This window comes from Ambystoma mexicanum, chromosome 14, assembly GCF_040938575.1.
Source record: "Ambystoma mexicanum isolate Mex_15411 chromosome 14, UKY_AmexF1_1, whole genome shotgun sequence".
NCBI classification, from domain to species: Eukaryota; Metazoa; Chordata; class Amphibia; order Caudata; family Ambystomatidae; genus Ambystoma; species Ambystoma mexicanum.
In genome coordinates this window covers 315,446,256-315,472,917 of record NC_090940.1, presented here as the reverse complement: position 1 = coordinate 315,472,917, position 26,662 = coordinate 315,446,256, and the positions used below count along the sequence as shown (strand labels likewise).

Below are 26,662 nucleotides of genomic sequence, written 5' to 3'. Positions count from 1 at the left end.
CTCCATAGAGGTATTCTTCCTTTTCTAGGCTCGTCCCAGAAGCTCACAGTCTCCATAGCCCTGGTTCTCTCTAGGCTTGATAACTGCAAAAGTCTCTTCCCCAATCTACACAACTCTACCCTTTGCCCTCTACAAATCATCTGGAACAGAACCGTAAGACTTATCCTTGGCCTCAAGCCCAGGGACTGCATCTCTCTGGCTCTGAAATCCCTCCATTGGCTCCTGGGATCTGCACGGGTCAAGTTCAAGACCCTTTGCATTGTACCTCATGCATTCTGGGGCCGTGGCCCTTACTATCTCCAATGCTCTCTTCCTAAGTACCTTCTTTCTAAAGCCCTCTGCTCATCTACTTCAAATTCTCTGCGGGTGAGTCACTTCTCCAAGCAGAGATAGATCTCTTTCCTCTGCAGTTACCTCCCTCTGGAACGACCCCCCTGCCTCTCTCTGCCTCGAGCCAGATCTCCTTAAGTTCTGGAAGCTCCTCAAGACCTTCCTCTTCTCCTCTTCCTTCTCTCTGCTAACCTGTCCCTTCCTCCTGCACCGTTATGCTGACTGGCTGCTTGGTGCTCCTCAGAGTCATACAGGACACCAGACTCCCCCAGCCCCTGTCCAGTCCCACTACACTCGCCTGTTGGCCTTCCTGCACTGTTGCCTGGCCTACCTTGCGCTACCTGGGTGAGATTCCCTTGGGAAGCCCAGCTCTTCCTTGCACTTAACTCAGAGCCCTGTTGCTCTTTACTTTATTACATTTGTAATGTGCACAATAAACCCATAGGTGTGATGGTGCGGACAAAAAACAAACAAGAACATATATAACATAAAACGGAACATGTTATGGGGAAAAAATAAAAATAAAAAAGATTCCACATGGAGAGCAAGCAGAATCAATGGGACAGTGACAGCCATCTCTCCAGCACAAAACCTATCAGACATTCATCAGTAGCATAGTAGTTACATTGGGGGAGAGCAGAAATGAAAATTTCTAATAAAAGGACTAGAACATTTAAAGAATCAAATTGCAGTTCGAGGCCGCTTTGGGCAAATATTTACAGCAACTAATAAAGGAAGGTAGGGTGCTAGCCCCACAGCCCACTATAATGCAGTCACTACTAGGTTGCGAGCACCAATCGCTCTGATCCATCCTGCGAATGATGATGAAGTCATGCATCTAACCACTCCTGGACCTGTTCTCTGACGCAACCAGACTAAAACCTTGTTGCGCAGGGCTTCTTTGGACTCTTTTCCGTCGCTTTATTCGGATATTGGTTATAATAAAATTTCTTTGATCCATTACGAAGTTATGTGTGTTCACGTCCTTTATTTTTGGCATTTGTGACTTTTTTTGTTGTAAGTTCCGGGAAAGTGCTCTCTTCAATTTAGTATTCAGGATTGTAGGCCGATTGCCCTCTTTGTGTACGGAGTTCAACTCACGTCGCACTGCCAAAGGTGAGGTTTCATGTGGTCCGAATATGTTGTGGAGGAGATTCTTATCCTTTTCCTTACAATCCAGAACTGCCCCAATAGGCGCCAGCGAGGCATTACTAAAGCAGTCAGTTTGAGTCCTTTAGTCTATTATTTCCCTTTGTATAGGTCCTTTGCACGCAACATTCACTCTAGGAATCTGTGGCAAAGCGCTTGTCCAGATAGATCCATGCGTCTGGGAAGCAGTTTCACCTTAGTCGGTTGAAAACTCGATGCCCAATTATTCAAGGCCTCCGCCAATAGGCCAAGCTCAAATGGGTCTTTACATGACACTAATTCTTTTGCAATGTTGGCCATAGACTCAGACCACTGGGAAGGATCAATAGGAGGACCCAAGGGCTCAACCTGAGCTAAGATAGGCATAACCCTCCCTTGCCGGGTAGGTGATTGCGTGATAGTGGGTATCTCAGTCCCTACTGAAAGTGGGACCCCTACGTTCAATCGTATGGTGCATGGGGCAAGTTTTTTGTAAACTGACCAAAGGTGCTTGTGCTATATGACCACGCCTAACAGAGGAATTATCTCGATCCTGTGCTAAGCTTGGTACTTTAAGCGGCGAATCAGATTCTTCAGATAGATGCATTTTTGTAACATGGAGATTGCTCTGCTTACCAAGCACTCTAAATCTCCTACGCTCACTAAGAGCTACAACCTCCGATACACAATCCCTGTTCATAATTAGCGATGAAGCCATGGAGTCTGCTAGGACCCCCCAATCCCCCCCAAGGCCAGTTTGGAGGTAGGGTTTACCCCAGTCTTCTTATGAGCTGCCATCCTAGAATTCATGCTAGGCTAAAGCCATAACAGTCATAAATAATGGGATTAAGCAAGGAGCAGCACAAAAAACCCAGGCTACCCACTCAAGGAGGAACGGTCACTCAGCTGACAACAAATAGAGGGGCTTTTACCAAGAATCAGGACACACTGCGCCACGCGGCTCCCCGCAGGTCCCGGACAACGCTCCTCCGCGCTGCCGATAAGTATTGCTGCCCAGAGTGCCTGGGATGTGAAGTGAAAGGCGGGGAGACCGTTCCAGGAGGTCACAGTGATCCCAGGCTTCATTGCAGCAAGGCGAGCAGCCGCTGCCTGCGGCCCACAGCGTGCAGCCGACAAGAAGGATTTAAACATGGGAGAGCAGGGAGACAGCTCCGAGAAATCACGGTGCCCCAAAGCTTCACCGCGGAACGATGACCAGCCGCAGCCTGCAACACGCCGCACACAGCTGACGTGGGAAGGATTTCAAGGAAAGGACCTAGCAGTCCAGCCGCCTCTGACAACCAGTGGGACATAACCACTGGGAAGAAAGAACTGGGATTGAACCTCTGGGTGCACTTCCTCCCCATACCCTTCCGCTGCACTTCCTGTCTGCACAAGTGCACAATCTAAATGATACTACGCCTAGTAAGTTTGTTTGTCTTGTTTCTCTTGCTCCCCCACACCCCCTTGCCCGGTTGAGCCTTGAATCACCCATGTATAGGCGCATTATAAATAACCAATCAATCAATCTTGTAAAACGTTTAAACAAGACTCCTAAACTCATACTCCGAAAGTTAGTGGAACAAGATGGGAAAAACTGGGATCAGATGATAACTTGGAATGGTTTGCGGTATGAAAAAACGCTGGCCGCAACTGGATTTTCCCTATTTGAACTCCTTTATGGACAAGAACCAAGGGATGTCCTAGATATGTAGAGACATTTGGGAAGAGAGAGAGAGGAAGCTCCTATTCCACTCTCCAAGATTGCAAACAGGTTGAAAGAGCATGTGAAGGTTGTAAGATCTCTGGCACATGCTCACATGGTTAAGGCACAAGAACAACAAAAGACCTCTTACGATAAAAAGGTTTCTCTTAGATCCTTTGATAGGTCAAAAGGTGCTCGTCTTGTTACCAACTTCAGAAAATAAACCTGTGTCCAAACGGCACAGGCCATACTAAGTAATAGAACAAACGGGGCCGTGTAATTTAAGACCTCACAACCTGACTGCTGCCACACATATATCACGTTAACTTGTTAAAGGAGTGGAAAGAAAATGCCACAGAGCCTCCTGCCATAATATTATTGTGTCTTTTGCGGGAGGATACAGAAAGAAAGCCACTCATTTCATCAGACCTCAATAATAATCAGAAACAAGATCTATATGAGCTTAGAAGGGAGTATACTAATGTATTTCGGGAAGAACCTGGAAGAGTGAAGGATTTTTATCATCATATCTGCACTCCCGTAAGTAAAGTTGTGCATCTAAAACCATACCAGTTACCCGAGGACAGGAAGGAAACCATAATTCAGGAAGTTAGAACCATGTTAAGGGCTAACACCATTGAACTTTCTACTAGCCCTTGGTCTTTCCCTATAGTGTTGGTGGCCAAATCTGATGGAAGTTGGAGATTATGTATAGATCTCGGAAAATCTAGTGCGATTTCTGCTTTTGATGCTTACCCAATGCCTTGAATTGATGATCTTATTGATCGGCTTGGTAATGTTGTGTATTTGTCAACACTCAATCTCACCAAGGGAAAATAACAAGTTCCTTTACATGGACCCGATAAAGAAAAAACTGCCTCTGCCACTCCCTTGCAGTCATTTCAATTCAAAGTCCTACGTTTTGGGCGACACGGTGCTCCTGCAACATTACAGAGATGGATAAAATCTTACAGCTATACTGACAATTTTGCAGATCCTACATAGATGACATTGCAATTCATATCAAGATATGGGAGGATCATCTATATCACCTCTATATCATTTTGAGAGTATTAAGAAAAGCAGGGTTAACCGCTAATCCAAGAAAGTGTAAACTGGCCCAAACAGCTGTAAAGCATCTGGATTTTTTTGTGGGCAATGCTACTGTCCAGCCACAACAGGAGAAGGTTAGGGATGTGCTGGAAACACCACCCCCCAAAACAAAAACAAAAAATCTAAGAGTTTCTTGGGTTTAATCGGGTACTACTGCAGATTTATCACTCATCGAGACTGACAAATACATTGAAAAATGCTGAGCCCCAAAAGATCAGGTGGGAAGAAGAGGATGAGATATGTTATACAGCCTTGAAACAGGCCTTATGCCAGAGCCGCATTTTAGGTGTAGGCGACTTCTCTAAAGAATTAATTCTTCAGACTGATGCTTCCTTAACGGGATTCGGAGTGGTTTTATCACGAAGGGTTCGAACATCCCATTTTATACATCAGTAGGAAGCTCTTCCCCAGACAGAAAAACAATTCATTCATTGAGTTAGAGGCATTGGCCATAATTCACCTGAAATATTATCTCTTATGCTGCAAGGTTTCATCTGCTGACAAATCATTCTCCTCTAGTTTGGATTAGTCAAAGAAAACAATCCAACCCTCAAGTAATGCGGTGGTTCTTGGACTTTCAACCATGTTGCTTCACAGTGGAGCACTGGAAATGCAGAGAGCAAGATAATGTGGACTTCTTCTACCGGTTCCCATGTGAAGCACCTAGGTCCAACCTGCATTGGGGAAGGGTATGTGAGAAACCGGAGGGTATTGTCAACCCTACTCCCCATGGGTCCTCCTCTGTGCGGGTGGCCAGGGAAAGGCCATCGGTCCAGTATCCCAACCCTGGGGTGGACAAGTGAGGGAGTATCGCCTGGGTTGAGGGTCTATGGGGGCTGGGAGTGGGATGCTCTTGGGAGAGAAATGGTATCCTCCTTTTCCTACTAGTGACCAGCCCAACCCTTTGCCCCCCCAACTTTCATAGGGTATTATAAGTCAACTCCACTGCCTTCCTCATCTAGGACTACTAACAGTATTGTGACAAAGAAGAAGCAACCCAGAGTAATGAAGACTAGGTACTTTTACCACTCTGGTACTGGTACGAGGATGAGGCCTGCTTAGAGTAGTAGAGGTCAGGCATATCCCCTTAATGATGGTCAGGCATATCCCCTTAATGGTGGTCAGGCAGTACATTCACACCTGCAGCCTGTTGAGGAGCTGCAAGTGTCTAAAATGCCAAATCAAGTGATGTCCAGGGGAGAAGCAGTGACGAGAGAAGCAGGGGCGGCGAGTATGAAGCAGCAGCAGAAAGGTCAAAGGAAGCAGCGAGGAGCTGTAGATGGGGAGCACGCTAACGGTTCAAGGGAGAATGACCCGGAACCTGGGACTCAGTGGAACCAAATGAACATTAAAAGGGGAGCCATGCAGGTAGGCTGCCCCTTCCTCTGGTGTTCGAAGTGCTTGTTCTCCTGGGGACAAAAGCTGACCTAAGAGTGCCTGAGGGGCAATGGGTGTAGCCCAGAGGCGGAGAGCCAAAGGCCGAGAGATCTGCGCTGCCGGAACTCGCAGCGTAGCAACTAGCGAGTTTCTATGAAAGCAGAAATCTATCTTCTATGTGAGTGTTTGATCTTACGCGCAAGGTAATTTTGTATCAGAGTGGTCGTGTGAATGAGACACATTTTCGAAGGTCTCCGATTTGAATCCTTGCTAACCAGTGAACAATGGAACTTGTTAACCTTTGAACAATTGAGAATACTTTGTTACGGAGTGGTTGTGTGTACATAAAACCACGTTTTCGAAAGTCTAAGCGCTGGGCACATTTAAAGGCAAACTACAAAAGCATATTTCAACGAAATGAACTTTTGAATAGAACGACGAAGTGAACTAAAAGAAAGCCTTTAGTAATCATTGAATACCGAACCGAATGCACAAATGTTTCTATGTTATTTCATCGCTGCATTTTTCATCGCTGATTTTTTCATCGCCAAAAACCCTGTTTTTTTTTTAAAGGGGGGTTACCCCCCCATACCTATATAATCATACTCCAACCCCTATCAAAAAAAACCTAAAAAAAACTTTTTTTAAAAAAGGGTTTTTGGCGATGAAAGAAAATCGGCGATGAAAAGTCCCACGATGAAAAATCCGGCGATGAAATGCGTGTATACCTAACAAATATATCTTCATATAAATTGAATACCGTACTGAACAAAAACTGTTACCTTTGAAGATTATAAAGAACTGAAGCTTTACAATTTAAATAAGCCCATTGTGTCAGGTTCATAGTGAATGAAAAATATGCAAGCAAACTTCATATATGTTGAATCTACGAATCAAGCAACCTTTGAATTAAAGAAACCAATATATATTGAACCTTTAATTGAATAGAAATTTAAATAACACAAGTGAGCCCATTGTTTTTTTGGACTCCATGGAACTTTGGAGATGAACCTTTACAAGTGAATTAAAACGAACTGCCATTTTCAGCCAAGACAATTTTGTTGTATAAAGACTAACCACATCCTGAAATATCATCCTGAACTTAAAGGCAATCCTGACACTGTTGTGGGAACTGCTTTATACTTGGGGAAGGGAGCTGAAAGAAAACAGCGAGTTGGGCAGAGCTCTGTACTTTATATTGAAACACTGTTTTGTTGCTTGCTGACATCTCTACACTTTGTATAGATTAGTGGTGAGGGCAAGTATAGGTTTTGGACACCAACAGATTCCTAAGTTTAAGTTTTGGCTTTGACTTTCCTTAGTTTTGGTTTGGTTGGGAAATACACCAGAGTATAGGACAAGATAGTCCTTTTTCCATCTTAACTGACTAAAACACACCAGTGAAGATGCCCTCACAGAAGCCAGTAATGTTCAGAGGGTTCCAACAGGTAACTATGCAAAACTGTGTGCAGATTGGTGAAACGGTGGGGAATTGTATCAGTAACAACGCTGTGCCAAGCCACAAACCCACACATTTTGACTTGTGCTGAAATCCAGGGAACATGTTGGGGTGTCATGTAGCCAGTAGTGTCTGCAGGGTCCTATGCAAAATTTGGAATTTGTCCCTTTGCCCCGATAGGGAGTGAGCCTGCTCCACAATACCCTCCCTAGGGGTAGAGGCAAGTGAGACCTCACCAGGAGAGACTCCCCTCACCCCCCCCCCCTTTGGGGACAAGGACACCCGTTCCCAGGAGAATAGACGGCCTGGGAAAAGAACACCTTTAACCTCTAAGGAGGATGAGATCTGTGAAGAGAAGGTAAAAATTTGTTAGTGCTATCACAAAATAGAAGAGCCCCTTTTTAACTCCTAGTCCTCTGGGACAAAGATGAGCATGTATGCAGGAAGAGAGATCAGACCAGAGAACGAGAAAAAGGAACAAACCCTTGCGAAGGGAAAGCCCCACGTATATGTCAGTCAGTCAGGAAGGAGGAGGAGGAGGAGGAGGAGGAGGAGGAGGAGGAGGAGGAGGAGAAGGAGCCTGGGGAAATGAAGGAAGATCCTGCGATCTTCAAAAGGGTAGAGACTTGTGCTGGGAAGCAAAGCCGTGGCAAGACCCACAGCATCCTGCAGATACAGGATACTGACAGAGATGGGACGTGATACCATCAGTAACAAGGAAAGCAGCTGAGGCACTGCAGGACACGTGGCATACCGAAGTAAAGAGAGTGACCACGAGAAGGCTGTGGTGGACCAGCGGTCCCAGTAACAATGCCGAAACCATCCTGACGTAGCTGGCTCCTGACAAGCAGCATAAACCAGAGATATCACAATCCGGTCCCAGACGAGCAGAGGAGGGAAAAGGCTGGTGAAAGAGCAAGAGACGGCAAATTAAGAAGAGGAGAAGCAGACCCTCAGTCAACACAAACCCCAGTGACATTAGCCCTAAGAATAACGGAAAGTAATAGGGATAACAGGAGACCCGGGAGTGAATGACAATCAGTATAATAGGACGATCATACTCATCACAATCACGAGAGAGAGAGAGAGAGAGAGAGAGAGAGAGAATATATAACAAGAGTAAATGAGAATCATTATTGGAATGGTCATATTTGTCACAGTATAAAACATAGTATTGTACAGTCAATACCAAGAGAAGTGAAAGAGAAATATATTGGAAGTGACTCCATTCATAATAAGTCATACCAGGAAAGCTCAAGTGAAGTGAAATAACTGGTTATGAACAGGCTGGAACGTGTACAAAGACATCCAGATAAAGATGGAAAAAAAAAAACAAAAAAAAGATTTCGATATCTTTACAAAAAACAAAAAAAATAGGAAATAGCCCAGATGGAGAAGATAATCCTGGGATAAGTTTGCCAAATCAATCCATATAGGAAAAGATCAGAGCCAAAACAAAAGTAAGTCAACAATCAATGAACTGATAAAAGTAATCACCAGAGACTATCTGAAGATTACATGTTAAGAAGTGGCTGAACAAGAAGTAGACACACCCAAGGAGAAGGGAGACATTCTTCGAGTTTGAGTTGTTATAAATAGTGGCAGGGTCAGATAGGTTAGAGTCGGACGGTGGACAATTTCATTTATGGACATTCATGGACAACTGACAAGCGCCTTAGCTAGTGTCGTTAGGTAGGGACTCCTGGCAGAATAGAGAAAGATGGGCATTAAAACACACCAGTGAGATGTCTAATAACCTACCACAACACACACACACAAACAGCAATGACAAATGCTATGTTATAATAGCTGTTAAGTATACGATCATACAAACAATACATAATCACCCAAATCAAAATATAACAAGCCACAAAACGAACACACTTAAAAACATCAACAATAAAAAAAACAATCAAATGTAGGGGGTGGTAAGGTTACATCATTGGTGGTTTTAAAGTAGACGTTTATGTTTTTGTCAGTATCCTGTTAAACGTGTTTTCTTGTGGGAATTTTCTTTAAACCTTGTATATATAAACTTGTAGGGTCAGTGGTTGCCACCCTACAGTTAAAAAACAATTTGCATTGAAGTTTTCCCAAATTCTAATGTTAATAATTTTGGACTAGACAGATTTAGATGGCATTTTCCGAAAACATCTGGCATGGGCCAATCCAAACTGAACAATTGGTTGAAAGTGTATTAAATGATTCAAAGGTTAAGAAAAACAATAATAAAAATGTTCGGCCTACTCCCATTCATTTTCCCATAAATGAAAAAGATGCATTCCTTTAGCATCCATAAGAATGAAAAAGTTGGGCACAAAGCTTTGAAGATATTCTTTTGTGTAAATCCGAGATTTGACAGAGGAGGAACGTGCCCCCGGTCCCAAAAAAAAAAAAACTATCTTCTATGGTGTATTTCATCAGTGAGGCTTTTCAGCAATGAAAAGACACCATTTTGTCCTCAATGCGAGCATGCCTCGTTGCAATCCGAAATAGAAAAGTGCTTGAAACGTGATTTGGTAGGGGAGGGAAAGGGGTGGTTTCATATTAGTGTAGGAGGTGGGGAAGGGAAAAGAGGGCCACCTGTGAAATGAAAGTTGGGGTGAGCTGGAAAGTCAGTTTTGTGACAGAACGTTTTTGCCTTACCAGGGAAATCCCAAAGACTTGACCTTGTTAGGACAAGGGATAAACCCCTCTCCATGGGAGGAGGGAAGTGAACGGGAAGATCCAGAATCAGCCTTAGCCCTGAGGGCAAATACAGCACAGCAGGCCTCAATACCATTACCGGTTGGTAGAACTAGCCCCGGGTCACAGACACCCAGGATAGGGAGGGGTTTGTGGGAGGATAAGACCGTGAGGGACGGCTCTAGGACCCACAAATAACAATAACCCTTGAACTGTCTCAAAGACAGTGTTTTCTGTGCCATCTGCGGCAATTCACTCATAAGAGAGGCTTGAAAAAGACGGAACTGCCTCCCTGATGAGAAAGCCTTTCCTACCTACAACTAGCAACAGAGGCTAAGCCAATTATATTTCCAATTGATTTCTGATAGAGTTGTCCCTCACAGCACAGAACCCTCAAGTTATTAGAAGCGTTCATTTGAGGATAAGATCCTGCAGCAGATAAGAGAATTTGTCAGCAATGGAAAGTAGAAGCTTTTTGGGATGTAAGTCAAGAAGACTGTGTTGGTCTTGAATTTGTACAAGTCCCGAGAATCACTGAAATTTGAAATAATAGCTAAACGTATCATAACTAATCTATCTGTTAGGCCTAGAGAGCCCCGACATGTTCCTGTTGATGAGGCATTAGAATAACATTTGTCTTACACCTCAAAGGCTAAGATATGTGACAAGGCCAGTAGGCTAGTCTTGTCAAGAGAGGGAGGGTGAGAACTGCCACAAAGTAATCGAAAACCGCTCCTGGCCATGAGGGAGCAAGTGGCAGCCATTGCGGTCACCCACCATTGCGCCATTAAGCTTACAAGCAGATCAATGTGTCCAGCCTTGTTTCTCCCTTCAAAATGCACATCAGTGCTGCTCTTATTTTTTCAGATCAACAACGATTGCTGATTTGCCAAAGAGGCTGACATCACTCGAGAACGGGAGAGCTCTTCAGCAGTTACCAACGACATATGCATAAAGAAGACAGCCACGAGCCACCCACAAGCCACCCAGTATATGTGCCGGAGAAAGAACTGCCAGAGAAAGCCTACGCCAAGCCACCCGATGGACATACCAGAGAGAAATATGCTGAAGAAAGTCAGAGATACGCAGCAAGTTTCATAGATCGCATGGTCCTGCCAAGTCTCAGTAGGGAGGGCCTGCGTGTAAACCTAAGCCACCTGAGACATAAAGCTTACCGATGCCATACAGGGGATGGACCCTGCACAAAATGTCCGAGTTAAACACTGCAACTACACACATAGTCCGGCAGAACCAGATGTCAAGGACCTCTGAGCGCTGGTGCCTCTTACCTGATATTCTGGTCCTGCGAGTGGGAAAAAGCCACAATGGCATTAGGGGTTCCCATCCAGTGATGAAACATGGACACAGGAATACTTCCCGATACCCCCTACCATGAACACTGTTACCACAGAGGAAAACAGGGCTAACCTCCCTGCACCTGGGGAATATGACCCAGATTATCATGACACAAGGACAGTGCAGAGCACTGAACTGTGGAACCTGATGGTAACATAGTAGGCAAGAACCTGGTAGCTAAGCAAACAAAGACACTGGCAAGAATGGCCCAGGAGAAAAAAGGGGAGGGAAGAGGCCAGGAAACAGGAACAAGGCCCAAGCAAAGGGCAAAAAGAAGGCAAAGGGTGGGGAAAAAGAAGGAAGGTCCAGATAATCTGGGGCATCTTCCAGCGGTGTAGAAAGGACCATGGACAGAGAGGAACTCCTCAGACTGTGAGACAAAGGCCAAGGAAGAGCAACGAGGCACGAGCACAACAGGAGATGTCGAGACGCGCTGAACGGTCTCTTCTGGGTCTTTATGGGCACGGGATGATTGCAAAAGCTCATGCTTTGCATGTCCCCTAGCAATGATAGGAAGCTGCGCAAAGCAAATGAGCAGAGCCGTGCCTATGGTTCCCCGCGCCTGTGCAATGCTACCAAGATGACGGCACACAGCCGCACAGAACACTGCCATCACTGTGAGCCAAATGGGTCCCCCAGAATCTGTGCTCCATGTTCCTGCAAACCCTATTGTGTGAATACCCTTCAGGAACCAGGTAAGGTGTGTCCCAATGCCCAGACCACCCCCCTTTAAGGTATGCTGTAAGGGTGCATAAGTAAGGCTCAGACACAATGGTGGCATGTTTTTGGATATAGACTTTTATTAATAAAAATTAAAAAAAAGGCTTGGAAAAATGTATATCTCTCCCTAAAACTACGAGGGGTTTCCCCAACTGAAAAGGAAACATGTGAAATTGTCAGGAAGTCTGAAACTAAAAAGTCTGCCACTGTTGTGTCCCAACACCTACTTCTGTCCCCAACACTAATAATCTAAGACAACTGTGCAAAGAGTGTCCTTTGCGTTTTCAATCAACAGAAAAGGTACCAGTTTTGCTGGTAATAAAGTGATGAAAAATAATGTTCCAAAATGTAAGATTCTAAATGCAAGGGTTGAGCTCATTTCCCCTAGATGACTTCCTATTTTAAGTCACTGGATAATTCACGAAGAACTATAGTTCTTGACTCTCTTATTCTCAACCTCTCATGTGGGTGCAAGTCCCAGACTCGCAATACTTTATACGGCTTGCTTCACTCTCATGCCAAGCAGTATTCTCTCTTGGGCGGTCTCTTTTTCTCTCACAGGGTCCTAGACCCTCTTTGAATTAAAATGTGGTTTCTCACATGGTTGTGTGTCCCAGACTCGCACTGTTGTGTTCTGTCTGCTTGGTTCACTCTCCTGCCAAGTATACAATTTTCTCTTGTTGGTAGCAGGGTCTCAGACCCTCTCTTTCCAGTTCCTGAGCTCACCCCGTTGCTCCCCGTACCTCTAACAGCTCCCGGGCAATATGCGTACCTGTTTGCTTTCTTCTTTGAGGTACCGACAGCTGTATCCCTTCTGGAGGCTCCGGTAGCGTTCAGGCATCCGGCGGGCATTACAGTGGCTCTGAAGTCTGATGCCTTTCCTTGGCTATGCATTCTGTCTTTTCAGCGCTTCAATAGGCCCCGGCAGGCAGAGAGGATTCAACTGGTAGCCACCCGAGTAGTCCTCTCATAATAATGGACCATGCGCGGGTGCTCTCTTTCCTCCGGTGTGGGCTTCCCCTGAGGCTCGCATCAGCTACTCCCGTGCATATGCATATATCTCTCGCTCTCCCCCGCCCCAAGCTGCGCCCGAGATTGAGCTTGAACTCCCTCACTTTCCTCTTGCAGCCAGTGCTACAGCATTCTGAGAGTTCTTCTCAGGAGAGAGGTCTCTTGTTCCCTCCAGTGAGGTCTCCTCCAGCTTCCCTCCGTTTGTCTCAGACTGTTGGCACTCAAGGGGTGCGCCCTCTTTGCTTCAATAGAGAAGAATTCATCAAAACACATACACAAACTCAAATTGGACAGTACACTTGGTCCAATCCCTGGGAAGGGTGGGATACTTAAGGCAGGAAAGGATATTGTTAGTGTGGGTTATGAGGATGAGGTCAGCAGTAGAGTGGAGGTGGACTAAGAGTAGAGTGGGAAAAGAAGGACAAGGGATTCAAATGAAAGGGTAGACGCAGGAGGGAGAAGACAAACAGAGTGATAGAAGGTTGGTGAGGAGGAGACGAGAAGGAAGTAGAGCAGAAGGGCGAGGTGAGTGAGCTTGGTTGGCACGATACGATTCCAACCGAGTTAGTGCAAGGCATTATTCCGAATCCTCAATTGAACATTAAGCCAGCTAGTGTATTGAAAATGATGAAGTCCCTGAAGGAGGTAAGATAGCCTGCCCGTATGGAGACAAACAATAGAGAAAGAAGAGAATAGACAGCAGAGGTTAAGGTCAGTAGTATGAACCAGGGATTACGGAAGCCTGAGCTAGGGTGGACATCCAAAGGGAGACACGGGAGAGAGCGGCGGCCCTAGCTCCACTACCACTAAACCTCATTCTAGCCTGGAACTATGTTTACACTGACCCATCGGCTAATCTCCTACTGTGAACCGTCTACAAGAGAATTAAAACCAGTGAAACTTTCCCAGCATCTTTGTGATTATATTATATATATATATATACACATACACACACCCCCATCATACAGAAGTGAAATATCTTTTTTTAATACTTCGAGGTTCTACTGCTACTTGTGAGATAAATGTCATATGATTCCAGGCCTATCTGCTTCTGAAATGGACTATAACAGTAAGGTGAATCACCACCCGGGACGTGTCTGAGCATGGCCCACACTTGTTTCGGGGTGGTCATTCGGAAAAAGAGGATGAACTGGGATTCCACCTTGTTAATTCCACCCACTATCTGCTTTGTGAAGTTGCTTTACACCCTCTGCTCTAATCTTTGCGTCCAAGGCTTTTTCCTCCTTCACCTCGCTTTCAAACTAAAACATGCATACTCATCTGCCCTTGTTAAACATCTAGCTTTTTATAGTTTTGGTAGTTACTAAATGGTTATACAATCTAGACTGGCTTCAAGTTTAACATTCTTTGTATTGTCCAGATTCCACAGTGCACAAACAACAGAGGGCACGCAATCCTACTAGCTGTCACTTCTCTCCTGCATCACATTCAATGAGCAACAATGCACTTGTGAAAAAACAATCATGCATGAACCTTGACCTACATCATGCAGTAAGGTGTCCTTCAAACCAAGACTTATAATCATGCTAAACAGATATTGAGAACCTTTTTCAAAAAGATGTGAACTACTTTAAGTAGGTAGGTATCATACATATTTAGAGATTAAACCCCTTGTTTGACCTCTCACTGTCTCCAAAAACGTCAACTGTATCTATGGTAAACTGCCAAATCATTAGGATTCCCCAAGGCACTAAAAGAAATCCCAGACAGGACCAAAGATGGCGACAATAGGTTAGAATCGTGTGCCACCTATTTAGCAAATCGCAAGGCATGGGTTCAAATATTAAAGGCTAGCGACAATTGTATTGGGATGGTAGATGTATGTACTTTGACGCTTTCTGTGCTGATCGGAATAGTGTATCAAAAGTTATTTTCTAACCTATGGTGAATTGACACCTCATGCACTGCCCTGAATTTCCAGAGGAGCCATCTTAACACTTCTGTCGCTAGCTACTGTGGGCAAGTAAGTAACTGAACAGTATAAAGTATGTGCTCCCAGAAAACTAAAGACAATCTGACCGATTCATGGAAATCATTGCACCTCAAAAAGGGGGACTTGCGCGCGAAAACGCACTCAAGCGCCCCGTTTGTCGATTCATGGAACACAATGCGCGTGGCTTTAACGGAGACTTACGATGAATCCGTGCGGGTCCAACATGTCACTGCAACACTACAAATGCCTTGCGCGAGACTCCCAGCTAAGGGGCGCACCGTCTTGCGGTCACCTAAAAAGGGGCGGAACACGTCGAATGGGGAACAACAAGCATAAATGTGGGCATTACGTGGGAAGTACCACAGTAAAATACTTGCAACGCCCACACGTGCACTTACAACATGTATTCATGGAATCAAACAGGGCTCACCGGCGTGCGGGAAACAAAAAAACACGCTAATCCGGAAAAACGTCCACCAAGCGAAAGCTGGCCTAAGCATCACTGCGCACAAATACAATGCATAAATAGACACGCAAAACACAAACGCGCGTATACAACTACAATGAATATGCCATTTCTCGCAGCAGTGATCGTGGGACGCCGCAGGAGGAAGAGAATAGCCAGGGCCCACATTTTTTTTTTTTTTACCCAGGACCAGCCTTTTTTGGGGATTCCTGATGGCCAGGTATAGATTCCCACCTCATATCATCCTAGAACTGGTCAGAGAGTGGGAAGATGACCTCACATCACCCACACTCTGCTCCCAAGCACTGAGCCCCTTGGAAAAGGTGCTCAATGTACTGCATTTTTTGGCCACTGGGTCATTTCAGCGCACAACTGCCATTTTCGGGGGCATTTCACAGGCCACGCAGTCACGCTGCCTACACCAGGTGTTGGCAATCAGGACTACACGCCCCTCAGTCTGCAGGCATACATGCCCAGAACACCCACAGAAATGCAGGCCATAGTCCAGGACTTTTATGGAGTTGTGCACTTCCCTAAAGTGCTTGGTGCCATTGATTGCACACATGTGGCCCTTCGTCCACCTTGGGCCACTGAGCACATTTATCGGAATCGCAATAACTGGCATTCCATCAACGTGCAAGTTGTATGTGATGCCAAGGGAATCATTAACTCTGTATATGCTAACTATCCAGGTTCCACCCACGATAATTTCATATACAGAACGTCACTCCTACACCGGGCCCTGGAAGCTGGGAGGCATGGCAACACATGGCTCATTGGTGAGTACAAATGGCCCTGCAAATGCATGCATGTCTCACACAGACTAAACCACACCACTGACAAGCCATATCACCTCCACAGGGGACAGTGTCTAGCCACTGAGCACCTACATGATGATGCCAATACGGAACCCCACCACACCACACCAGGTAAGATACAACACAGCCCATATTACAACTAAGGGCATTGTGGAACGCACATTCGGAGTGCTAAAGTCACGCTTCCGCTCCCTTGACCGCTCTGGTGGAGAGCTACTATATGCACCACCAGTAGTGTGCAGGATCATTGTGGCAGCATGTGTCATGCACAATATTGCAACACGGCGGGGCGTACCGGTGGACATGGTGGTGCCCCCCCATCCCCAACCACATGCACAGCACATGTGAGGGGAAAGGGCACGAGGCGAGGTTGCCCGTACCCAGCTTGTGGCACAATTTTTTGCCTCAAATCCAACCCCTGCAGAGTGCACACAGGCCTGCCACATTCCAGGTGACAAATATATGATGACAAAGGAACAACCATCTGTCACAACCTTGCCACCCTGAGAATCGGTCCTTGGAAGTGCTACATTGTGTGCATCCCTTACAACTAAAACAAAACCAATCTTGTGTGCACAAAAGGCAGACATGAAAGATGCAGTATGCCACAAACCCCATGCAAAAATACACATCCAAATAACAGTATGTCATCTAAATCCTCCCAAACTACACGTCACCTGTTTGGCATGCCATGCATACCAAGCAACGTCAACAGTGACACATAAATGCCCAACGCATAACAGTACTGTCTCAAAGCACCAAACGATAAACTGAACAAGTACTGAAATAACTCACTCTCACACACTAAAACAACCATGTACACAGGAACATCAAGTGGCCAGTATGACATACCCGAAACACAGGACACAACAGTGAATATGTCTGACAGTTACCAATCAGAACACCACAAGTGCCTCAATGTGCCCTAACTACCACATGGCACCCTTCCATTACTAGTGTTGGCCTGCCTACTAAAGATGGCATGGAAGCGCATACAGCAGGAAGGCCAACAATGGAGACGGGCAAGCAAATACATGAAGATAGAACATGAACAAAGGATGTATCGCAATGTCAAAACAAAAAGGGATGGCAACCATGCACTGTACAAACAATCATGAATCCCACTAGGGGTGTATACACAGTTTGGACTGAAACAGAACCTCAATGCCTCCGTGTAAGTTACTTTCACACGCTGCACTCGTGCAGAGCCCATGGAAAGGGGAAGCAGGAGTCGCATATGTGTCTGGACCCTAAGGCACAAACAAGGAGAGTACCAACACAAGACAAACCTGTATGGGCCCAACTGGAACCTACAGTGGATGCCCTCAGATGCCACATAAAGCAACACACTGTCACATAAATGCACAATAGACAAACAATATATAAAAAGAAATAAAAAATACCCATGGTGGACTTACCACCCAGGAGGGTGTAGGGGCAGGGTGCACCTCAACACCCAAATGTGTTGATGCTGAGGGAAAAGAAAAAAACCCTCAATGGGTTTGTGGTCCGCACAGCCATCATGAATTGGGAAGAGCTGTTGCTGCTGTCGCCACCCTCTGGTGTACCAATAGAAGGTGTCAGTGATAAGGGAGGCTCGCCTCGTATAGCCCTGGCCTGGTCCTCTATGGCAGCGGCCATGCGGGACTGAGATGTTGCTTATCTGCAGCATGATGGCACGGATGTCTGCATGCAACACCCCATGGGATGCACGTAGTTCTGCTTGCAACACCTCACGAGCTGATCGCAGTTCCTCAGAGATGGTGTGCCTCAACTTTTGCAAGTGCTCTTCTGATCGTCTACTGCGTGCTGCCTCGAGTGCAGTCAGTGCAACTCACAGTGACCTAGCCTCTTCCCTCCGGGCAGCCCTGTGGGCCCAACCATCTGCAGCCATGGCTGCACGCAGAGATCACATTTCTGCCCGTTGGCACCTGTTGCTGGCCTGCATCTGGAGCATGTATTAGCGTTATGCGGACCGCAATGCCTGCTGCCGGAGCTCCATGTGCCTTTCTGCACGGGGCATGGAATTGGCCACCCTATCCATGCCCTGAGCCAACATCTCATATGCAGCCCCCTGCTGTTGTGCAACAGAATACATGGACTGCTCCCACACATTATCGCTTGTTGGCACACGGCCAACACGTTGCGTGCCCCACGCCGGCTTGTCCCAACGAAACCTGGCCCTTGATGTGCAAGTGCTGTCTGTGGCTGCAGGACTGCATCCCTCCCTTGAATAGGGCACTCCTGGACAGGGACCACATCTTTGATTTCATGTTTAGTTTGTTCACATCCAATGTTTTTGCTTTTTGACACTATTATATATGGACTCATTTCATGGTGCTTCAATTTCGTTTTTTTATATGAGTATTACTTGAATACTGATTTTAATATATATTTTTTCATTGGTAAATCAAAGTGGTGTCTGGTCTCGATGGTTTAGCCCAAGTTTCACTCTTGCTTACTCTGTTCCATGTCCATGATACTGCCATATGTTGTTCATGTGTGTGCACACATGCATGCATGTGTCACGTTTGACTTCCAATGGCATGTGGCATGTTGTGGTGTGCATGAACAATGGATTGGATGTTAAGGTGCACTTGGAGTGTGCAGCATGTGGTGGCATTTCATTTCACATCTGCTGCATTTAGGTCTATCGGTCCACAGTGTGTTGGGGGTGTTCCATGAGTCGGGACCTGCCTGCAGGTTGCCGTCACAGGTGTGGGGGGGGGCAGGACATGAGTCGGGGCCTGCCTGCAGGTTGCCGTGACGGGGGGGTGGGGGGTGTCCCATGAGACGGGGCCTGCCTGCAGGTTGCCGTCACATGTGTGGGGGGTGGACATGAGTCAGGGGCCTGCCTGCAGGTGGCTGTCACAGGTGTGTGGGGTGGTTGGGGGGGGGCAGATGAGGTGGGACCTGCCTGCAGGATGCCGTGATGGGGTGTGGGGGTGTCCCATGAGACGGGGCCTGCCTGCAGGTTGCCGTCACAGGTGTGGGGGGGTGGGCATGAGTCAGGGGCCTGTCTGCAGGTGGCCGTCAGAGGTGTGTGGGGGCATGAGGCAGGGCCTGCCTGCAGGTTGCCATGATGGGGGTTGGGAGTGTCCCTTGAGACGGGGCCTTCCTGCGGGGTATGGTCACGGGTGATGGGGGGGTCCCATGTGGTGTGGGCTGCCTGCGGGGTATGGTCACGGGTGATGGGGGGGGTCCCATGTGGTGAGGGCTGCCTGCGGGGTATGGTCACAGGTGATTGGGGGGGCCGTGTGGTGTGGGCTGCCTGCATGGTGTGTTCGCAGCTGATGGCTGCACATGCGAGCCTTTCCACACGATTTGGCTGGTGCGACCGCGGTACGAGCTGATTTTTTCCTGCGATTACGATGGGGGGGCGGTGTGCTGGCCCATGGATGGCGCGGGGCCTTGCGCCATATTAGGCAGTTCACTGGCTTTTTCCTGCGTACGGGGGCGTGCTGGGGCATTACTGGCGCTGCTTGATGTTCATTGCGCCACCGCTATGGATGCCTCGGAGAATCCATGAATATGCTTGCCATGCAATTGCTGGTTTGCTCCTTCTCAGCGCACGGCGCTCGCCCCACTTCTGCGCTGGATTCCATGAATTGGGCCCAATAACTAAAGTATTTGAAAGGTGAAAAAACGATTTCGACAAACAGCTTGAGAATGCAGAATGGCAAAGGGCATGCATGAACTCTAAAAAGGTGTCCCCTAACATGTAATTCTAACGAATACATTTTAAAAGCTACCAGGTACACTTTTGTCCCTTGCACTTTTACCCCCCATAAACCCAGATATAAATGGTGGCTCTCTAAGGTGCCTATACACCCCATTGGCCTTTCCGCATATGGGGTGGGAGTGGTCCTTTCGCTAAAGCTTTCTGGAATGGAGTGGTAGAAGTGCTTGGTCAAACCTCCGGCTGGTTGTTGGATACATCCAACAAACTATGTTGACTTGGGCAAACGACAGTTAAGAAAAAGCATGTTCTGAACTAAGTTTATAATGTTATCCCTGGTATTGGCAATAGGTTAATTGCGTAAAAGCCTTACCCTCTCATAATTGGCATATGGTAAAAGAATATGGTAAGTGGTCCGCAGCCAAAAGAGACACGACTCAAAAAGGAAATATGGGGAAGATTGTGCCGTCTCCTCTCTGGTACCGCTTTTTACAGGAAACGCTGCACTCCATGATTTGATGCCGTATTGATTTTTGAGATGGATACGTTGTCATTATTGATCAAGCACCTGAGCGCCACCTATAAGACGAAACTATTGCATTAGAGTACAGGTAGGGAGAAATGGCATATGAAGGTGGATACAAAGCTTGTCGGTGTACTGTTTGTAACCAAGCCTTACCATCAAAGTTCCTGCCAGTGTTTTTTCAAAACAGTCTTCTGAGATTTAATGACTTAATTGGAGTTGCAAATGCGCTACTGGTGTAATATCTTAACCAGGTCTGGCTTCAGCCACGCTATTTATAAGCACTATGTGTGCCCTTCACAGAAGTCCTGTTAAAAACAAGCTTTGGCAAAGCCAACAGTTTTGGCTTATGTAAGTACTAGGAATTTACCAGGCACTGTTATTAGATGTCCATGTTCTCACACCATTTTGCACCTGCTACCATCGATAGTCAGTTAATACCACTACGGCAGCGCCTTTCAAAGGGTCTTTTCCATACTTATACAAAAGCCCAAACCGTTGGCATTCCCAATGCTTGCTATCAGTAAGTCATTGTGATTATGAGTTGGTAATACCAAATATTGTAATGCTGTGATGAGTATTTATTCTGTTCAATGCCGGTATTGTGTACTGTATGTGTCTGCTTATTGTTGATATGTTCAGTTTATGTGCAAGAAAAGGTGAGTCTGGAGGTTTTTCTGGCTCAATTAATAAACAGATGTTAAAAAAGGAATCGTGTCTTACAAATAAAATGATGTCATTCTCAAGTCACCACTCCGACTTCAGCGGCTGAAGGGTGCTGAGCAAACAAACAACTGCAACAGTGTTACAAGTAGAAGGACATTGGACAGACAAGGTGAAGCATGTGGTCAGGGTTTCTCTTCAAAATCCATGAATGCCTTATGCACGGTTACCTGCCCCATTATGTATGATACCGTGTGAAAGGAATCACATTCAGTGCGTCCAATAGTTGGTGTAAACCAGGTCAGAAATTAAATAATGCTACAACCACAAGATGGTACTATTTTGGGATATAAGAAGTGGATGTCTGCAGAGAGAAGTTGGTTTTCAGACCCCCCCACCCCTTCAGTTTACTTGTACAGACACACGTCAGTAGGTCTAGTGCAGAATGGAAGGTAGTAAAAAGTGTAGCACTACCGTCTTTTCAGATAAGCTACAGGATATATATGCCTCAACTACTGTAGAGGAATGCCTCTTATTTTTTGTGCAAATCGAAAAAAGAACAAAAAAGTGGGTATAAACAAAGCCTACACAATGTAAAATATATCACAAAAGAGACACCATACATTCATGTGCAAAAGCGCCTTTGAAATCCATTCAATTAAACCAGTCTTTCATCAAGTGCAACAGTGACGAAGTACTAAAAATAAAAAAATAAACCATTCCCACAATACATAATTTAAAAACAATACTAATATTACATACAAAACAATTGAAATGTTAAATGATTTTCTCATATAGGCTTCGGCAGTACATAATCACGTTTTAATGACTCGGGTCCTGATCATTGGGTTATCCCTTGTGCTCAACAGATTCAAGCGGAATCGCATGCAAGACTTTCGCGCTGTGAGGGAGACGGGAAAAGTTGCAGGTATTGTGCAGGCTCCCCAAGTTTATGTGTTCTTGCCAAACTCTCCAAGCGTTTATACCTTGCCATTGCACTGGTCATATCGCACCAAACCATTGCAAACAGATTCTTTTTCAGAACACAGAGGTCCGAGATTCCCTCTGCCAGGTCAATTCCACTGTCAGACATTGTTTTTGCACAGTCCTTGACAATGTCTAAGTTACCCAACATAGTGACTACCTTACTCCTAGTCCATAGTCCCCTTTCCTCCATACTTGTGGGACATTCCGTCCATCGGGACGGGACAGGAGCACTTTTAAAGCATCAAAAAATGTACTTCCTGAGCAACGCCCCCGCGCATCGCCCTTCAGTCCCTTTCCATCGCCAGGTCCAGGACCATGTCGCAACAATAGAGAACACTTATTAGAGGGGACGGCGGGCGTATGGAGGAAAGGGGACTATGGACTAGGAGTAGGGTAGTCACTACAGTGAGTAACTTACTCATACTCCTACATCCCGTGCCCTTTCCTTCATATTTGTGGTAGATTCCCAAGCACAGACCATAGGAAATACAGGTGGATGGAAACACCCTTATTGGAACAAAGTCTTAAGAACTGCCTGGCCAAATTGGGCATCACATCAGCCTGGGAGCTCAGGCCAAGACAATGGGCCTCATTACAATAGTGCCAGTCGGAAACAACGGTCTACCGGCACCATTGTTTCCGGACCAGCACACTACAACTCTGCGGGCCGGTGCCGTCCCGCCCGCCAGGGTCAGACCTGACGGGTGGTACGGCACACACTCGCAGAGTTCTCGCAGGAGCACTGGCTCCGTTGTTAACGGCGCCGGTGCTCCTGTGTCCCCTGGGAATGGGGACCAACTAAAATGACTGGTGCCCGATTTCCCGGCCACTGGGCTTGGAGTAGCCCGGTGGCACCGGGAAGTCAGGCAACCGGTCATTTTTTTACGGGTCCGGCGGCAACCCGCCAGTATCACCGGCAGGGTTACCGCCGGACCCGTAATGAAGCCCAATGTCTACAAAAAGCCAACGGGGAAGCCTGCATAGCAGACTTGGCTATGGACTCCCAAGGGACATATTTTTGGAAGGCAACAGTAGCCGCTTTGCCACGGACCAGATGTGTATGAATGCCCTTTGGGGGATGAAGGCCTTGAATTTTATATGCCTCAGAAATACATTAAGCTATCCAACGAGAGATTGACGCTTTTGAGGCTGGGTTCCCTTTTGGGTCACCAAACGTAACAAAGAGTTATGAAGAACTTCTAAGTTGGCTTCTTCGGTCGATGTAAAACTTCGGAGCACGTCTGATGTCTAGATTGTGTAAAACCTCTCGTGAAGATGTTGACTGGAATTCAGAAACCACTTCGGGAAGGAAAGAAGGGCGAGTACCTCATCCTTGTGGAAAGTTAGGAACGGATGTTCGACACAGAGCTTGAAGCTCACTTATTCGTCTTGCAGATGTTACCACAATCAAAAAGGCCACCTTCCAAGAAAGCTACTTGAGCTCCATAGTGGCCATAGGTTCAAAAGGCTTATGACAAAGCGGTGAGGACCACCTTCAGGTCCCATTTGGGATGAGGGGTGCGAACGGTGGAAAAAGATGGAGAAGACATGCAAAATATCTCTTGATGACTGGGTTCACCAGTGAAAAAGAGCAACTGTCTGTAGAGAGATAAGCCGCAATGGCGGATAGGTATGTCCTGCATGATAAGACATGGATGCCATAGGCTGCAAGGTCAGATACAAAGAGACAAGACAGTGAATAGAAACCTGTCTTTGGCTAGACACCAATGACAAAATCGGAGCCACTTGCTCCTATATTGAGCTCTCATGGAGGGCTTACGCATGTTATCCTCAGAGAGGTTGAACTGTGCTAACTCATAGCGAGCACTGGTTTGTTTACGCCGGTCTGGCTGCTAGAGGACAGGATTGAGAACATCAGGTTTAATTCTTGCAGAAACACTTGCCTTCAGAGCTGTCTTCACTGTAACTACCAGGGGTTGGCAGCCTGAAAATTATAAACTATGAGAAATATATTGACCAAAACAGACGTGATCCCATAACTGCTACTTTTTCAACCCTCTAGTAACAGAGCAAACATGTCAAAGAGAATTGTGTACATTATTTGTAATGGTCATTTTGCCTAAAAGGTGAGCAGTAACATTATTAATTTAAAGGTTAAGAGCAAGAAGGAACAGGGCCTGGGAGGAAGGTATTTCTTAAGATAATTCCCAAACGGGACGCCTATATGTCAAGTGTTTGGACAAACCGACCATCAATTAGTTCCAGGGTAAGGACATCGTCTGATCTGAAACATGAATCTGCACTGGATATTGAATAGGTTGTTCTCTTGTTATTTTAAGTACCATATTCCAGCTTTTTCTACAGCCCATACCCTTGATATAGCAATTGCCATTCTATGTTAGCTGAGCAACGTGAAAATCAACACTTTCAACTATCTCGAAAGACAAAGCTTTGAAAATGATATTTAAAACCTAATAAAGTTTTAGGAACACTCTCCCCGAGTGCTCTATGTCATCACAAAAAGCATTGACAATGACAACAGTTTGGGCTTTTGTGTAGGCATGGGATAGGCACTTGCCAATCACTGCCGTAGTCGTATTAACTGGCTATTGGTGGTAAAAAGGTACAAAATGGTGCGAGTACCTGGGCATAGAATAGTAGTACCTGGAAAATGCCTACTACTTATACACAAGCCAAAACTGTTGGCTTTGCCAATGCTTGTTTTGAACAGGGCTTCAGTGAAGGACATGGATAGTGCCCTCTACATCGAGTGACTGAGAAGAGACATTTTTATGACAAGTTTACAGCTCCAATTAAGTCCTTAACTCTCACAAGATTGCTTTGAAAAAACACTGGCAGGCACTTTGAGTCCAAAGTTTGATGGTAAGGTTTGATTAACACAAGCTCAAAGAGTTCTCATGAGGTGTTTTGGGCGGGGAGGGCAGGAACTGGGTGGGTATGGCCGTGGGGGAGGGGTGGGGTATTAGCATGGCCAGTCAATGGGTGGGGAAATAACCATACAAAACCTACAATGTGTGTGTTCCTCCTAATCTGCCATTTCTCCGTATCTGTACTCTAATGCAATAGCCGAAACTAATAACAAGTATAGTTTCGTCATTGCAGCATGGATTATCAACTGTCCTCATTTTTTAGATCAGTACTTCACTTTTGGCGATAACAATTCCTAGTATGTACAGGCACCAACTTAAACAACTGTACTCATTTTTTAATTCAAACTCTAAAAGGATGAGCCAGCCCCGTCAGGATTCAAACTATGAAGTCCGGTTTAACGCTGCCATCTCTATAGCAGATTCACTAATCCACTCAGTTTACAAGCACATTTTGACACCATTCAATGTGTGGTTCTAGGAAATGTAAACGTGGTCATAAACAATTCCGTGGCGATTATCCCTCTGCCACACGTTTACACACCCTCTTAAATGTATTTCGAAATATAGATAATTGCACTCAAGAGAAAATGAGAAGCTGGTGTCCATACGATTGTAATAATCACCACACAGGCAAAGCAAAAAAATCATAAATCGGCAAGTGCGAGTTCCTCGTGTTCCCACACGTTTCAATTTGTAACTAAGAACCGATCCTTCAAAAAGGTCACACTTTTCAAATATTACAGGCATGAGCTATTAACATACAATCGATGCATGTCATCTATAGCAGTGATAGCTTACATCATTGAGTTTATGGCATAATACTGTAAACAGCTTAACAGGTGGCAGGTTTTGTTTATATTTCAAAATCTCAGAGAAACTTTTATTACAAAATAAATTGTCCGCTGTTCCAAAATCTCAATTACAATGATATCTCATAAAAGCTACTTTGTGAAACATTTGGGAAGAAGTGGGTGTGTTTTTTGAAGCAGCAAGTCAAAGGGGCAGTTGAGTGACGGGGGATACATGTACGCTTTCTCAACGGTGCACAGACCAATAGGAAGGGACTCCTTTGAAATTAAATGAACGCTTGTCAAAGCAACGCATACATGGAGGTTCCCTGGCCAGCGCACCGTCGCTTTTTCCGTCCCCGGCATACAAGCTGCCAAAGGCGGGCTGTCGCGCTAGGAAAGTACGAGGCTTGGATAGGCCGCGCGCCGGTGCAGAGCATCTGACAGCTCTCCCCTCCCCCTCCCTACCGTTGGCGATGAGCTTAGCCGAGAGCTGTTTGACCAGCTCGGGGATCCTGTCCCACTGGCACTCGCAGCGGCATCGCTCGATCTCGGTCTCCAGCCGGGTCCCCGACTTCTTGGTGGCCATGGTGGAACGGGGAGACCCCCGGAGAAGTAGGAGGAGGCCGGACTCTGCAGCTCAGGCTGCGAGAGGAGGAGGGAAGAGGCTGAGGCGGGAGGGGATTCCCCCAAACACACCCACCACCCGGCGCAGTCACCTTCCAGTAGCCGGGCGACGCATTCCCATACAACCTGTTTTTTAAAGCATCTATGGTGTTCTGTTTAATTGCAGATATCGAATTTACATTTTAAAACGGTATTATTCACAGCTGTCAATTGCAGTAAATGTAACTGTTTGTATAAATGTACCATGAGTTGCTATATTTCCAAACATAAAATCCGAACGATATACTGTTAAAATGCGAATACTACAATATATTCCCTGCTTGTCTTTGGACAAATCACTCATTATTGTAAGACGAAGGAGGTGGAGTGAACCTTCAATTAGTAATTATAATGTTACGACCAAGCCGTTGTAGACGTGTTT

The 26,662-nt window shown here is 46.0% G+C and overlaps 1 protein-coding gene across 2 annotated transcripts in view; it reads right to left on the bottom strand.

Annotated features, from left to right (window-relative positions):
* TTC7B (tetratricopeptide repeat domain 7B) overlaps positions 1 to 26,284 on the bottom strand; it is a 2,178,739-nt gene extending 2,152,455 nt beyond the window's left edge. The window contains exon 1 of one of the 2 annotated variants that reach the window (XM_069637452.1): positions 26,083 to 26,284. In XM_069637452.1, the coding sequence (XP_069493553.1) occupies positions 26,083 to 26,203 (121 nt within the window). In that variant the 5' untranslated portion in view covers positions 26,204 to 26,284. The remainder of the gene's footprint in view (positions 1 to 26,082) is intronic. The other variant, XM_069637451.1, reaches the window with a different exon arrangement.
* Positions 26,285 to 26,662: the final 378 nt, after the last annotated feature.